The sequence below is a fragment of the Camelus dromedarius genome, chromosome 9 (genome assembly GCF_036321535.1).
Source record: "Camelus dromedarius isolate mCamDro1 chromosome 9, mCamDro1.pat, whole genome shotgun sequence".
In the NCBI taxonomy this organism is placed as follows: domain Eukaryota; kingdom Metazoa; phylum Chordata; class Mammalia; order Artiodactyla; family Camelidae; genus Camelus; species Camelus dromedarius.
Window position 1 is genome coordinate 14,610,245 of NC_087444.1, and position 16,236 is coordinate 14,626,480.

General features: G+C 43.0%; 1 protein-coding gene across 1 annotated transcript; it reads right to left on the bottom strand.

Moving 5' to 3' along the window:
* Positions 1 to 1,514: 1,514 nt before the first annotated feature.
* Positions 1,515 to 9,765, bottom strand: GNAT2 (G protein subunit alpha transducin 2). The gene is made up of 8 exons (XM_010975914.3): positions 9,585 to 9,765; positions 7,832 to 7,874; positions 7,387 to 7,528; positions 6,512 to 6,669; positions 4,539 to 4,667; positions 4,152 to 4,281; positions 2,328 to 2,481; positions 1,515 to 1,788 (listed from the first exon to the last, which is right to left on the bottom strand). Exons 1-8 carry the CDS (start codon positions 9,700 to 9,702, stop codon positions 1,598 to 1,600), a joined length of 1,065 nt encoding a protein of 354 aa, XP_010974216.1. The 5' UTR covers positions 9,703 to 9,765; the 3' UTR covers positions 1,515 to 1,597.
* Positions 9,766 to 16,236: the final 6,471 nt, after the last annotated feature.

Genomic DNA, 16,236 nt, shown 5'->3' on the forward strand with positions numbered 1-16,236 from the left:
GAACTGGATTGAGTATGTTGGTTTCCTTTGTAATACTCTGAATTTTACTTTATGCGTTTAAAAATATTCTGAGACGAGATCCATAGGTTTCATCAGACTGCCAGAGGGATCCATGACACCAAAAAGACTTAGAGCCCCTCTATTTTGAGTTAAAGCAAATAGGTTAGTGATCACTGGGGCATGCCCTTTACAATAGTCCCTGAACAGCTCTTGGGTGCAGGAAGTCTTGCCCAGGTTTTTTTCCTTTGACTTATGTTTTTTAATCGACATTAGGCAGAGTAGTTTTTCTTATTTCTCTGGTAACTTTCCCAAGTTGATTTATTTTCAAGGAATCAGAAAGACTATTAAATGAATCAAATTTTAACAGCTGCAAATTTATTCTTCAGTGTATTTCAAGCTCATATGGCTCTACAGTATCAATATTGCTAGTAGTAGCCTAAGTGTGAATGTGTGTTTCTGGCAAGGAGCAGATTTCCATTTTAATTGACACTTTCTTTTATATACTAAATCTTGGATGCCAAGAGCTTTCCTCACTAGTAATTGTAAATGCTAAATCTATACTTGACTTCACCACCTCCAGTCAAGATAAATACAAGCTTTGTTTCCCCTCAAAGGAGTTCAAAGAATAATTTAATTGTTGGCCTGTTTGGGGAGATGTTGTTTTCAGCCAAGCATCACATGGCTTAACTGCAAAGATTTTCAGTGCTTAAAGCAAAATTACATGCCTTTTTTGTTCTCCTGAAACAGCAGTTGAAATGACAATCTCAGGATTGCTCACTTGTTCTAAATTCTATGATAGAGCAGTGGCAGCAATAAAATCATTAATATTTCAAATGGGAGTTTGTTGATGTCCTCCAAGTTTATTCAGAAAGTGTCTTGTACAGCTGAGAGATACTCAGCTTATAGAGATATAGGGAACACAGTCTTTTTGGCAGTTTGGGAGCAGAGGGGTAATCTGTGATTAATAAAGATGATCATTTTTGGATGTGTGCCTTAGAAACTAACAAACTCACATCTTCTATCCAGTGATCCAGATCTCTGAGCTAAGGCACATAAAGGTGTGTTAGTAAAAAGGGGTGGTAGGTTTATTGAAGTTTTATTTTAATTAATTTTTTTTCTTTTTTGCAGACTGCAGGGAAGATCTGCTCTTTTGCTTAGATAATTCATGTAAAAACCTGGTATTGAATTTCATAAATGGCAGCTTTTATGTGGGATCTCTTTTCTGTGACTCTAACCATATAGCTTTTATGTGCCTTCTCTTCCTTCAGTTATGTTTGTGGTCATTAGACTAACCCTGTGAAGTAGTAGAGAAGTAACTTCATTTTATAGAAGTGAAATATTTACATTTTTGTAGTAAGTTGCAGAACCAGTACTGTAACCTGGGTCTTCTGACTCCTGGCCTTGCGTTCTTTGAACTGCACTAGCTATCCCACTTTTAAAAGAGCGTATGAGACACAGTTGCAGTCATACGTACTCCTTCTCCAAGGGAGAATGCATTCATTCTTCATGTCATGGTTTAGTGACCTAAAATTTTCTGCTTGAAATCACCCAGATTCCAAGCCTGTTTATAGAATGTATAACTGAGGAATGGTGAGAATTAGAAGAGTCCGCAGTCCTTGAGGTTTTCTTTGATGATAATATCTGTAACTGCATCAAATACAAATTTGACATTCTGTGTGTCTGTAGCACAGGTCATGTGACTGTAGATCTCTTTGACATCTTTTCTCATGTTGAGGTCAAGGAACTGACTCTTGATATAATTCCCTGCATCCTCATAAGAGTTGTTCCCTGTTTTTAACAAAAAAAGCAAAGAAGTGAGATGAATTAGCCCTTCTTAGTTGCTCACTTACTTTTTAAGTGACTGACTTGATCCTCAAAATACGTTAAATGGTTGTGGTTGGGGGCTTATTTTTGGAGGGCGGGTCCTCTCCTTTATTACACTCCAGTGTTTCCCAGTTGAGCAAAGAAATTGAGGAGAGAGGTGTCTCTGTCTCCCACCTTTGGTTTCTAGCAGATATCATTTTAACAGTCAGTGACTCTCGTGCATCTAATGTCTGCTGTATTCCAGAGACATCTGAATTTAAACCTCTAGCTGAATGCCCATGTTTCTCAGGTTAGACATCCAAACATCACTTGGACATCACAAAGCTCACAAGAGAAACTGAGTATTAAAGGGATAAGGGATCATCAACTCGGCAAAGTGAAGGAGTTACGCTTAACACAACTCTTAAAGACAAGTTCCTTTGTGTCTCCTTGGTATAGGAAGAGGTAATCACCAGTCATTACTAAGAAAGAATAACCGTTTATCTCCAGCCCTTAGCACTTACCATCATACTCTGGAAAACAAATGCTGAGATGGACTTTCTTGATTTTTTCCTCAAAGAGATCCTTCTTATTGAGAAAGAGGACAATAGAAGTAGCCGCAAAGAACTTGTGGTTACATATGCTGTTGAACAGGTGCAATGATTCATGCATACGATTCTAGTAAGAGGAAACACCATCAGAGATATCAGGTTGGGCTTATGGGACATCTGTCTACTTACTGTTCTTGTTCCCCTTGAAGAGACTAGTGTTCCAAACGTAAAGAGAAAGATAGGCAACAGCTTGTCTCTTTTCAGTGTGGTGGAGTAGAGCCAAAGAGGTCTGACTTCCTCTTCATATCATAGCTGTGTGGTTTGGGGGAAATTATTGAGCTTTTCTGAGTCTCAGTTTCCTTATCTCATGGGCTTAATATGAAAGTTAAATGAGATCATGTATGTGTAGTGTCCACGATAGTAGCTGGCATACAGGTGTACAAAAAATGTTACGCAGATCTTTGGCAGCCAGGGCACAGCTAAGGACTTTGATATCCATAAGAGCTGCTGATTGAGAGTTGAAACTGGGCCCGAGTTAACATGTGCCCGTTTACATCTCCAGGATGATTTTGATAGGCTTCTGTTATAGAGTCCCAGATATCAGTTTGGGCAGGAACATATTAAGGATTCTTTGGCCCTGGTGCCAAATGGTAAGGGCTAAAGAATTTCCTAATGCCGCACCACGAGCACTTCTGGCTTATTTCCTTCTCTGATGGCCACTTTGAGTGAGAAGTGGGGCTATAATTCGCAGAGTGCAGGGGTTACCCAGTGACCCAGACCTACCTACCCTTAGGCAGCAGGCCTTTAGGGTCTTGTGTGCTCTTAGCTGACTTGGACTCAGTCTTTTCACCTAATAAAACTAATTTGTAGCCTTTTCTCATTGCTAGTACTCCTGCAAAACCTTTTAAGACCTCATAGACTTCAAGGTTTAAGTTGGAAGAGACCTTGAAAAATGAATGGCCCTGTTACACATTTTGGCCGCAAGATATTCAGAGTGCTCTAATGTGAACTTGAACTACTCAGGAGAAGGGAGAAGAACTGGAGCAGGGGATGGGAGGATAGGAGCTTTGTCTTCTGTCAATAAACTGTGGGCCTCCGTTTTTGGATGCTTATGTGAAGTGGCGGTTTCCATGCCTTTGACATCCTTTGTGTTAAACTTGGAAGGTACCTGTCTGGGCTGACACTTGTCCTGCAGAGCTCTCATCTTGTAAAACCCTACAGGATCAAGAGAACCACCCTCAGGTAGTTGTCCAGCTGCCAATTTAAGTGGCATGTGAGAAACCTGGTTTGCCAGCCTCTCCTTAGTCTTGTTGATACTGAGTATATATTTAGGTTTCTGCATAAGGTTAGTAGTTCAACCGTTCCAGCGTGTTGCATAAAGATAACACATCGTACATAGTTTTTTCTGCTCTATCATTTGCATCTCCTACCCTTTACTTCCATAGGCAGCCTGGGAGAATACTAAGTGTAACTCCTTTGCTTTGCCAAGTTAATGATCACCTGTCCCTCAGTTTCTCTTACGAGCTTTTTGATATGATATCCAAGTGATATTTGGATGTTTAATCTGAAATCAAGCACTCAGTAAACCTGGAGCTCTAAAGTGCTAACCTAGAACCTACAGAAGAAGGGTTTTTCTAAAATTATTTGCCTGAGACATTGATTGATCTACTAGAAGACTGCTAGGCCATAAGTGTTAGCTGAAATCACCCAAACTGGGGCATTGGAGTGACACAAAGCTTTGAGGAAGGGTCATGCAGGAACTGTCTATCAAAGGTGCCTGGTGCAAAGGCTACTCACCACTTCGTCATCTTCCACCAGCACCATATCATAGGCACTGAGGGCTGCACAGAAAATGATGCAGGTGACTCCCTCAAAGCAGTGGATCCACTTCTTTCTCTCTGATCTCTGTCCTCCCACATCAAACATTCTGAGAGAAGAAACAGCTGTTTTCAAAAGTGTGCTCAATTTATGACCCACATGCACTTGGTGTTTACCCCAGAGAGGTGGCCACTTTGGGGCCAGTTAGCAGTAAGATGGGAAGTGGAGAGGAAAGGAGAAGTAGGAGTAATTCAGATTGGGCTTTAGTGAAGGCCAAGAAGCATGCCTGTGCCCTTTTTTGGTATCTGAGATGCCCGTAGGGAAACCGTATGTGTATCGGTTGCCTCCAGGAAACCATGTACTCACCTGAAGTTCAAGTCTTTGACAGAAAACTTGGTCTCGATGATGCCTGTGGTTTTGACTCTGGATCGTAGCACATCTTGCTCATTAGGAAGGTAGTTGGGGGCTGTAATTCGGTCCAACTGATTCAGGTAGCTAGAGAAAAGTGATTGGCATTGATGACATTAAATTTTCCACAGCCAAGGTCAAGAAAGGTGAAGGGTCTTACCCAAAGTCATATAATTAACTTGATGCTAGAACCAGGACTAGAATAGAATGCATATTGTTAAATCTAGGGTTATTTTTCTTGTGTCCTTACAAAAGTAAGTGTGGGATGGGCTGATGGACATTTGAGGCAGGGGTTCTGTCCCATTTAAGTCAAGTCAGATAACTTTTCCTTGTGTTTTTTCTGACTGCAAGGTTTTCTAGACCCTTGAATGAGATTTGGTGGTTTAAATGAGTGCCAAAATTTCTATCAAGAAGCAGGAGTACATTCAAAAAGATTTTAGGGACATGTGAGACATAAATCAGTGTGATGCATGGACCTTGTTTATATCATGAATCAAGCTGAGGGAAAAACATTTGAGATAACTGGGGAAACATGAATGAACAGTGACTTGGGTATTTGATGACATTAAGGAATTGTTAAATATTTAGGTGTGATGATTATGTTGTGATTTCTTTTTTAAAGAATCTTTATTTTTTAGAGATACATAATTAAATTTTTAGGACAAAGTAATATATCTGGGGTTCAAAATAATCCAGTGGGGGATAGAGATAAAATGAAACAAGAGTGGCCATCAGTTGATAACAGTTGAAGCCAGGTGATTGATTGTATTATTCTGCTTTTATGTTTGACAGTTACCATTAAAATTTTTTTAAAAATGGAAGGCAGATATGAAGTAAGATGACAGAGGAGGGAAGGAAGGAAAATTAACAAGTGCCTACTATGTGCCAGGCATTTTCACATTTAAATTCTCATTTAACCTCATGAAGCTTCAAGTTTCATCTCCCATTTTACAGATGAAGGAAAAGTCCAGAAGAGTTAAATAACTTGTCCAGGCCAAGAGGCATTGTGATGTGTTATGAAAAACATTCAATTTTGTGGTCAGAGAGACCTGGGTTTAAGTCCAGCCTCTTCCATTTATCTGTATGACTTTGAACAAGCTAATTTACTTCTCTGAACCTCAGTTTTCATCTAAAAATAGGACTAGTAAAAAAATACTATCTACTGTAAAGGCTTAATGAGCAGATTAAATGAGAAGGTATACCTAATGCACTGAGCAGAGCCTGGGCCTGAGTGAGTGAGTGCTTCGTATAGTGAATGACAACCTCGTTACAAGATTAGGTGACAGAACAGGAGCTAAAAACCCAGGTGTGTTTGACTCCAAAGTTCATGCCCATCTGTGATACCATGCTGTTTGAGGTAGGATTGGTAAACTCTGTATACTTTATCTTTTGGGGGACCAGCTTTGCACAGTTGATGCTCTATAATACCTGACCAGCTTCCTTTAGTCTGCCCTGACAGTTGTGTGTCCCATGTCCTGGCATCCAGTAGAGCCTGGGTTACCAGCTAAAAAATTTCAGCCCTAAAAGGGCCATCATGAATCATATGCCTCCTAGGAGAGAGTGTAGCAAAACTGCAGTGCTGAATTAGTGTTTATGGTTCTGAAAGGAGAGGCTCTGTGTTTGACTTAAGAGGACAGGGGAGGAGGGCTGTTAAACAGAGCACTGTTTTGAATTTTGACTCTTCAGCTTTGTAAGTTGCAGCGAAGCAGTGTAAAGCAATGCAGACTGGTGGGACCTGTGGCAAATGTCCTAATGTAAAGCCATTAAATTCAGAGCATAGTAAAACAGTGCTCAAGCCTGACAAAACAGGTATATAGACTGAATTCAATCTTTGGGTCTCCAGCTTTCAGTGTCTGAAATTTTAGGCTGGCTGCAAGCTCTCCTAGAAGGTTGCTGATACCTCATCCTACCCCTTCTCCAATCAGTCTTACTAAGATGCTGAGTCATTGAGCTGGTACTCTGCAGCTCTGTCAAAACAGGCTTGCACCCCGCCATCTTTCCACAACTTCTTGATGACTTCCACCAGCTCAGGAGGCATGGTGCCCTCCTCAATGGAGTCAGCCAGGTTATTGAGTTGTCGCCCATCATCCTGTAAGACAAACCAGGCTGAGAATTACATGGGAGTAATGGCTTTCCATCAGGCTTTTGGGAATATTGGTGGAAAAAAAGCATTTTGCATTGCTATCAAAGCCTAAGGTAGGGACATTGTCCAGTGAAGATTCTATGTAAGAAAATACTGATTAATTTTTGAGATGTAGAGCGTGGCAATACATCAAGCCCTGGGATGTGTAGTGGAGAGCAGAGGTCCCAGGGGCTTCCTCTGTGATGTTTTCATCTTCCATCCTTAGTCCAAAAACAAGTGTCCTGCCACAGAATGTGGATCCTCTGCTGTAGGGAGATTGGAAGTTTAAAGACCAGATTGACCATGAAATGGACAAGATGGTAGACAGGAACCTGTCACCTTTGCTATTTCAATGATTCAAATCTAGGAAAAGGCCAATACTGGAACTAGGGATTCAGCTTATAAAAATTTCACATCCAGGGCAAGGAAACCAAGGGGAGCAATTTAAGTGGTAAAATAAGATAAAAAGGCAGAGGAAGCAGAGAGCAGATTTTTATGAACATTTATTATAAAGGTAGAAATTGCATGCTTCTCTAGGACTGAAGTAAAAAGATTCAAGGCTCAGCAGGATTTTAGTTACATAAAATTTTTTCTGACCCATGTTTCCTCAGCTTGTTGACCACTGGTTTGTTTCTTCTCATTAGCCTTTCCTTCCACCCTTAACCACACACGTTAATCACATACCGCACAGCCTGGTTCAGCATAGTCAATGCCCAGTGTGGACATGGCCCGGATGATAGCCAGGATGGACTGCAGCACATTCCCATAGATGATGGCCTTGTACTCCAGGCATTCTTCTGGCGAATAGCCATCCTGATGAATAATCCTGTAAGGAGCAGACACCCAGCCCTTAGTTGGACCTGAGAAACCAGACCTAAGGGATTGGGAATCTGGGAGGATTTAAAGGGTCATAAGAACCCAATCTCTCTATTCCTACTGCTGTCCCAAAGTGAAGAGTAAGGGACATGGGACACGGGACATGCAGATGAGGGGCACTGGGAATAAAGTGCTATATACCCTTTACATCCAGGTTCCTTAAGGCTAAAGAGCCCTTTATCCTCCATGCCACTGCTGGCTCTACCGGAGTCTTCACCCTACCTCAGTCCTTTGGGGCTTTGTTCCTACTCACTTCATCTGTTTGACGATAGTGCTCTTTCCTGACTCCCCAGCACCTGCAGGGAGAAATGCTTATGCTTCAGATTTCCACCAATTCTCCCCAACCCTTCAGTAGATGGCCTGTGAGATGTCTAAGCCACTGTTTGCTTGGAAGCCTTGTTAGGAGAGAACACACTGGGGTGACTGCCACTCTTAGTTTCTGCCAGCCTTGAGCTCAAGTGCCATTCAATCTGTATATGGAGCAGAGTTCCTCAGCCTCTGCACTGTTGACATGTTGGGCTGGATGATTTGTTTGTGTGGAGGGCTGTGCTGGGCTTTGTAGTATGTTTAGCGGCATCCCTGTCCTCTGCCCACTGGAGGCCAGCAGCACTCCACTCTTACAGTTGTGACAACTAAAAATGTCTCAGACATTTCCAGGTGTCTCGGGGTGGAGGTGTGCAAAATCTGATGGAGAACCACTGATTCAGGGGAATTCCTTTAATACATTTCTATTCTTTGCCTGTTTTTACTCAGGAGGCAGGATTTTTCCTCTTGGGGCAGGATTGGAGAGAGCTGTATCACTTCACTGAAATACTGTCTTTTATCATCTTGAATGATGAAATTTTGCTTTATTGACTAAAATGTCCCAATATCCTCATTCACTCTCCACTCTCCCTAACTCATACCCTTCAACCCCTTAGTCTATACTACGCCTGATACCTTAACCCCCTCCCCCTTATCCTGTGCTTGTTCCCTCTAAGCTTCTTATCCTGAATGTAGAAGAAAGCTGCTTAGGCTTAAAAGATCTTTCAGTCGCCTGGCCATCTCTTTCTCCTTTGTAGCCTCCTGGGCTCCTTGGAGTCTGGGTCGAGCTTATGCCCCTTCAGTATGTTCCTTCAGTGTGTCCTTAGGGCCATGCCACAGATCAGCTAAGATAAAGGAGGTGCCTTAGCCTGGGCCGCTAGTTCTCATGCTCCACATGAGCTTGGAAACCCAGCCCAGCCAGCCAGTCTCCTGCTACAAGGACCCTACCTACTCCAGCTAGCCTACCTCTGCCCTACTGTGGGCTTTTTTTCTAAGCCAGATGTCCTAAATTCTATTGTCTTGGTTCTATTTACAGCCATGATCAATTTCTGACTGACTGAGGTGCTTTTCTTTTTTCAGCACAAACCTGTGATCTACTTAGGAGATCATCAAGCTGATGAGCCTCCCATCTGGCAGGGGCTTTAGAAGTAGCTACTGAAGAGAAAGCCAGGAAGGGACTGCTGTAAAGACTCTCTATTTTATAAAAACTCTAATAATTTTACAGCTATTTTACTGAAAGCAAGGAGGAGGAACCAGTATACGTGGTGAGAACCAGTGGGCCTATCTCTGGGACTGCATGACACTGATTATATGGTAGGACGTCTGAGTCCTTGACTCAGAGTTCTCTGACTGCAGATTCGTTAGGTATCTGCAAGTCCAGAGTTCATGGTTTTTGCTAAGCCATAAGGTGTTAGGTTTGGTTAGATATGGAGATAGGTAGGTCCATCCTGGCCCTTGTACTATTCCTGATTCAAGGAAGAGCAGAACAATTCCAGAGTAGCTTTGGCATTCTACATCTTGTTGGGGTGGCTGTGCTGGGTCCTAGAGCTCCTGATCCCCTAGCCCGAGACTGGATAGGAAGAGAGAAAATGACCTGCCATCCCTCCTCCCCATGCAATGGGCTAGAACCCACCTACCATCCAGGATAAGCAGGAAGGAGCAGTACCTTCTCCTTCACTGGCTCATCTTCCCATCTTGCTCACCCAGCAATAGCAGCTTGACGGTCTTGGCTTCCTTGTCAGCATCCTCCTGCAGCTTCTTTTCTAGCTCCTTGGACCTCTTGGCCAATTCTTTGTCCTCAGCACTGGCTCCACTCCCCATCTTTCTGCCGTCTCCTCCTTGGCTTCTTCCTCCGGCCCTTAAACTTCTTGTTTAGGGTTTCCTATCTGTGAGATGGAAGATAAGGAAACAGTAAATTGGGATCAAGTATCAGTCTTGTAGTCCTCCTAAAAAGCTGGTCTCTCTGGAGCTGGGTGAGGGAGCAGGCTCTAAGTTCTTGTACTCTGCCTCTCTTGCCTGAGACTCCCTACCCCAGCCGGAAACCGACTTAGTCTAGGGATTATAGCATTTATATCTAGCAGTGTGATGGGTCAAGCCAATTAAGAGCTCAATATGACAAAGGGCAAAGACTTAAGTGTTCCTGTAACTAAGGGAATGATCTGCTGGATTCTGACATAGGAGGATAGCATGCCAATACTGGAGTTCTCTGGAATAAGATAATGATTGCCCCATCCTTTTGAGGGGCTGATCTCCTAAAAGTCTCTTCCTTCTAGATTCACTTGCATCTTAGAGCTAGAGATTAGAGGCAAAAAAGTAGGAAGCTCTCCCCATGTTGAGACTCCAGATTATAGGGCTTCAGAGCCTCAAAGTACACTCCTCCATCAGCAGGCAGGTCCTGGCAAGGAATTTTTGTTCAGGCTGTTGCCCCTTCTTGGAAACATAAGAAGTATTTCCTCCAGCTCTTCCAGTGGCCGCTGCACCAGGGAGCTGTTAGCATTGCTCCTTTATGTTGGCTCATCTCTTTGTACATAATTCTGTTATTAGCACTTAATCACTTCATTATTGTCTGCTTTACAAATGGGTTTCCCCCATACTGAATTTCTTCCCCTGGAGATCAGGGACCAAATCTGATTCATCTTTGAGTCCTTCAGACCTTGTGGTATCAGTGGATCTTCAATAAAAGTTTGGTGAAGGGAGGAAGGGAGGAAGGAAGGAAGGAAGGAAGAAAGAAAGGAAGGAAGGAAGAGAGGGAAAAGGGCATATGGTAGAGAGAATGGGGCTGCTTACTCGCTACCCACTAAAACCACCAGAGGCCTAGCTTCACTTGGCAAGTGAACTTTGCTGGTATTTAGCATGGCGGGTGGGGGTGGTTTGTGCTGCCTCATGTAACAAAGTGCTTCCTTGGGAAATTGGACTCTAGTCTCTGGTTCCTCAAAGGTTGGAGCAGCCCTCCCTCTGGCTCTCATCCCAGCTGCCCCTTCCTTGGGAGAAATGAGAGTGCAGCCTAGAAATTGCCTCACAGACATATCAAAGACTCTTTCCATTGGTCAAACTTTTCTATGCCAGTTAGTTCAATTTAGTTAAATGAGTTGCTGTGGAGACTTGACAGAGGGACATGTTGCTATTCAAAATGTGATGCACGGTCCAGCACAGATCATCTGGGAGCTTCTTGGAAATGCAGAATCCTAGAACTTAACCCAGACCTTCTGATTCAGAACCTGCATTTTAATAGGACCGCAGATGACTTTAAGGATACTAAAGGTTGGAAAGCACTGCCCTAGGGAGTACTAGGGAACTGATTTTTCCTCAAACTGACTGAATTGTAAGAATCACCTGGGATGCTTCTGTATTTCATCAAATCTTAGATGCCACTGATTGGAAGATCGTTCTGATTTCAAAGATGTTAAAATATATGTTTTTAAAAGAGTGTGTTTTATAATCAGTAAGTTCTAGTAATAATTCTAGTTCCAGAGCCTGAGAAGCTGTATTTTAAACCAGTATAGGTACTTATCAGCTTCTGGCAACTTTGAAACACCCTGATCTAGAACAGTGCTTCTCAGCTTTTGGTGTATATTGGAATTTACCCAGAGAACTTATTAAAAAATACTGATGTAATTGGTCTGCAGTGCAGTCCAGGCAAGATTTTAAAATTTCCCCAGGTGATTCCAGTGTGTAGCCAATGTGGAGAATCGCTGAGCTTGAAGGATTTGACTTGCTCTTTCATTTTAGAGTGGAATTGTGCAACGGTGGCCAAGTAAACAGAGAAAGTGGGAGGCAGAACCTAGGTCTCCCACCTACCAGGTACCCTGAGCCATCACTGATCATCTTCCTTCTTCCCACCACCTCTCAGCTATATATCTGGGTATCTGGCCAAGAAGCCCTGGGCCTGGAGCCCAGACTCCCAGGGCTGATGGAAAAGTAGGCAGCCGCCAAGGTGCCTTCCATTGTGATCATCTTTTCCCAATCAAAAACTGGCAAGTGCTTCCTGACTTAAGGGAAAATGGGAGAGTGTCTTTGAAATTGTGACTGTCTTGGAATCGTGGCTATAAGGTTTCAGTATTCATACCTCAGCAGCCCTGCCTAGCCTACCCACAATATTGGTAACTTACACCTAGGCCCGAGCTGTGCTGCAACCTGCACTGCTCAGAGCAAGGGACTGCCAGGAACTGCGCTAGACAATTAATGTAGCTCATCTCCGTTAATTCTCAAACTAACTGCAAGGTAAGTGCTCTTGTCCCCAAATTACACACCAGATAACTGAGACTTGAGGGTTAAGTAACTTGTTCAAGGTCCTATAGCTTGGTAAACAAACCAGATGATCTTTCTTTCCACTACTCCACAAATGCAGCTGGTGAAAGAACACTTGGGCAAAAATGATGGGCAAATGCATGAGCTCAATAACAACAGCACTTGCATTATTAAAGGAACCACTCACTTGTTTCACACATGGGGGAAAATGTTTGAGCTTGTTCCTTTTCCAGCTACCACCTCTGCAAACTTCTCTGCTGCTTCTGCTTGTTTCCTAGCTTGCCGGGCTCCCCATCCCACTATTAAGCTGAGTATGGGAACTCCTACCTCTCACCAGCCCTCGCCTGCCCTCTAATTGCACAGACCAGCTGCTGTGTATGGACCATCCTGATGCCAGTGGCCTTTTGCCTCCTGTCTTCAGCTCCTGTGCCTTTTCTGTGGCTGCTTACTTTGTTACTGCATTTGGGTTCAGTGTCCTGGTGGGGTAGGTAAATCATGTAGGTGCTATCCCCATTTTAGAGGTGAGTGAACTGAAGCACAGAGAGGCAATGCTCATGTTTATAAATTAGTATTGGAATCAGCTAGAACTCAGGTGTACAAGTTCATACCCCTTATAACCAAATTATTTTGAATGAAAGAAAAAAAATCACCATTTTCCAACTAATTTAGTCCTGCTTCTGAGTTAAGGGGAGATCTCCAGATCTGTCATATACCCAGTGGTAGGGATTGTGGGTAAAGCCTTGTCCCAGCTGGAATGGGGGGAGTGGAACATGAAGAAAGAGGAACTGCCTTGGGGACCTTCCAGTTCAAGAAAGAGGTTGCATAAATTCACAGAGAAACAATTTAGTTAAAGGAACAGTGTCCTAGTGCTGGAGAATTTGGAGCTGTTTCAAACTTAGCCTCCACCCCTGGTATGAAAGACAATTATACACACATCTCACTGTCAGACAGATAAGTTCCATAGTAGAAGAAAGAAGGGAACAATGTAAATGAACAGACTTTCAACAGAGAAGCAGGGCAACAACAGAAATGAGGGGTAGGCATTTGGGGAAAAGGAGAGAACATGAGAAAAACACAGCAGCATGAGGTACAAAGTGTGCTCAGAGAGAACTGAGAAGTTTGATATGACTGGACTGGAGTGAAAGAGTGAATAGTGCACGGAGGGGAGGGCTGGGAGATGAAGACAGGAAAGGAAAATCGGGGCTAGCCAGTGAAGGGCTAAAGGGTTTGGCTAAATTCCACTGAAGACTTATAAACAAGTATGGTTCAATACAGCTGCATGGTGCTATAAACAATGCTGGGGGTGCTGGCTGCTAGAACAAGCTGAGAAAAAGAGCTGAACAGCTTGATGCTAAAAGGATCTAGGCATAAGGTATAGTTTGGGAAACAGTCATGCCAATGATCTTTTTGAGGCTGTAGGTGTTCTCTCCTAAGTCTAATGTCTGCTGACAGCAGTCTGGCCTCAGTAGGATGCTGACATCATAAGTGAACTGCAGGTCAGAAGCTAAGAGAAGCAGTTCTTCAGAGAATTTAGGAGTACATTGTCAGTGGGGGCCTGGGGTTCAGGGAGGGCCATTTAAGGAACCAGCTGAGGTACGGGCTAGGAAGTACAGAAACTGTTTCCAGCTAGGGAAGGTCCTAGAGGCTCAAAGACAACATTAAGGCCCCAACATGAAAAAAGTTGAAGGTCATAGAGGATGACTTACTCCTTCATTTTCCAAACTGTTCTACAGAGACAATGAAACCCCACTGAGATTCTTGCTGATGTGTAGGTGGGTAGATTGATGCTTAGCTGTCATCAGGGCAGACTTCTTATCAGGGACAGCATACCAAAAAGACCTAGATATAGGGGAGGGTTACAGGGTGAAGGGTGTGTTGTAGATGGGAATAGGGAGGAACAAGAAGGGACTAGTGAACTGGTTTGCCTAGGTAGGGTGGAGGGCAGGAATTGTCACCTATGAGCTGCTTAGGTAGGGAAATAGGTAGGTAGGTCTGGATTAAGGGGGAGTCCTAAAAAGACCTAGCCCAATGCAAGATACCACCCCTTAAAACTATGTCAAAATTTCCATTTTATCAGAATATAGATGACATTCTACATGGTTACCTAGTACTTGAATTTTAATTTTGAGATTTACTGTATTCATTGTTGAGAGCCCACAGCCTCAAAATTCCTAAAGGCCCAAGACCAATTTAGTCTAGGGTTAAAACCTAGGAGAGTCTGTTGAGGGTGGGGTGTGGAGGCTATTTCAGATTTTTATAGACTTGTTGCTTCCCATTTCCTAGATTATAAAAGAAATGGATATGCATTGTAGACAATTTTTAAAATGCAAGTTAAGTATAAAGAAGAAGATAAATAAAAAAAATAAATGTAACTCATAATTTCATCACTCACAGATAATCATTTGTTAAACTTTTTGATGTGTTTACTTTCTATGTATATATGTCACATGATTAGGGCCATACTGTATGTACAGGTTTTTGCATCCATTTTTTTCACTAACTTTACGTTGTAAACATTTTCACCTTATTGTAAACATTTTCACCTTATTAAGAAATTCTTCAAGAAGAATTTTTAATGGTTGTATTTCACTGTATGTATGTGACATAATTTAAACATTTCCCTATTTTTGGACCTTTAAGTTTCTCAACTTTCTATGTGATAAACATTGCAGTTATGAACAACTTTGTGCATATTTTTCTGGTAGCTCTTTTTAGAAAAACAATTTCCTGAAAGTGGAATTACTGGGTCAAACAATATGAACCTTTTAAAGACTTGATTATATGTTACCAAATGGCTTTGAAATGGCCAGAAGATTATATTAATGTTTACAGCCACCATTAGTATATGTGTGTGTCCCACCTCACTAACTACACCCTTGCCTGCTTTAGGATTTTTTTCCTTTTAATCTTTGCTAATTTGATGGGTAACATATCTCCTTGTTCACTTTTTAGTTTTATTGATTCTTTGTGGGGTGAACTTTCCCCTCACCATGTTTATGCAGGCCATGGTTTTTTGAGTTTGTTGAGGGTGAAGAGCAGTAGGCAGGGATCAACGAAGGTGACAGATGCAGGTAGAGAATAGAGTTCAGGGTCCACAATCCAGCCTGAGGCAGAGGTGGGGGAGGCACAGTTTGGGAAGGAATTTGGCTGTGGGGGTAGTGAAAACTGGGAGGAGCTGGACAAACAACATTAGTATATCTTGGTTGAGGGGGACAAAGGGCTCCCATAAGCTGAAGAAATAGGAAAAAGACTAATTGCTGTTAATACGCTTAATTATGTCCGGTGATGTTTTAGAACCTTTGCTCCACAGGCTTCCTTCAGGTAGGATTCTCTGCCACTTGGGAGTAGGGGTGCTGGTTGGTGGGGTATCAGCAGTCCCCCAAACAGCCAAACTCCACTTCTTTCTAGGCTGCAAGGTAAATCAACCTGTGAGAGTGTCAACAGAGAACCAAGGCCAAGACCAAAGCAATGATAATAGGGAACATTAACTGAGTAGTAACTGCAAGCCATGCATTGTTCTAAGCACTTAACTTACATTGGTTCATTGACCCTAACAACCACCATATAAAGTAGGGTCCCTTGAACTCATTTTACAGGGTAAACAGAAGCACACATAAGTTAATAAAATTCCCAGCAGCAGTCAGGAAGTAGGTGGAGTCTGGAATTGAACTCAGGCATTCTGACGTCAGAGCCTAAGCTCTTAACCAACAAATACAGAAATAAATGTGGGAAGGGGAGGCAGAATTGCAGCGCACACCCCGCCTAGCTACACCTGTCTGCGTAAAAAGAGCACAGACCTCGAGTAAGAATGCGGGTAGGACTTCTGCTAAAAGAATCCTGGGACAATAATAAGAGCTATCTTTTCTTGGGCACTGGCTTTGTGCCAGGCACCATGCAAAGGTGCTTAAGTTTAATCTTCACAATAACCCCTTTGAGTGAGGTACTGCGATTACCCCATCTCATTTTACTTGTGCGGAAGCTGACGCACACAGCTTGCCCAAGACGCCACCGGGCCGATGCCGAGCGGCGGCTGCCCACGTGGCGCCGGGAAGAGGAAAAATGGCGGGGGCGGGGCTGGCTTGGCGGGGGCGGATCCGGGCAGGGGCG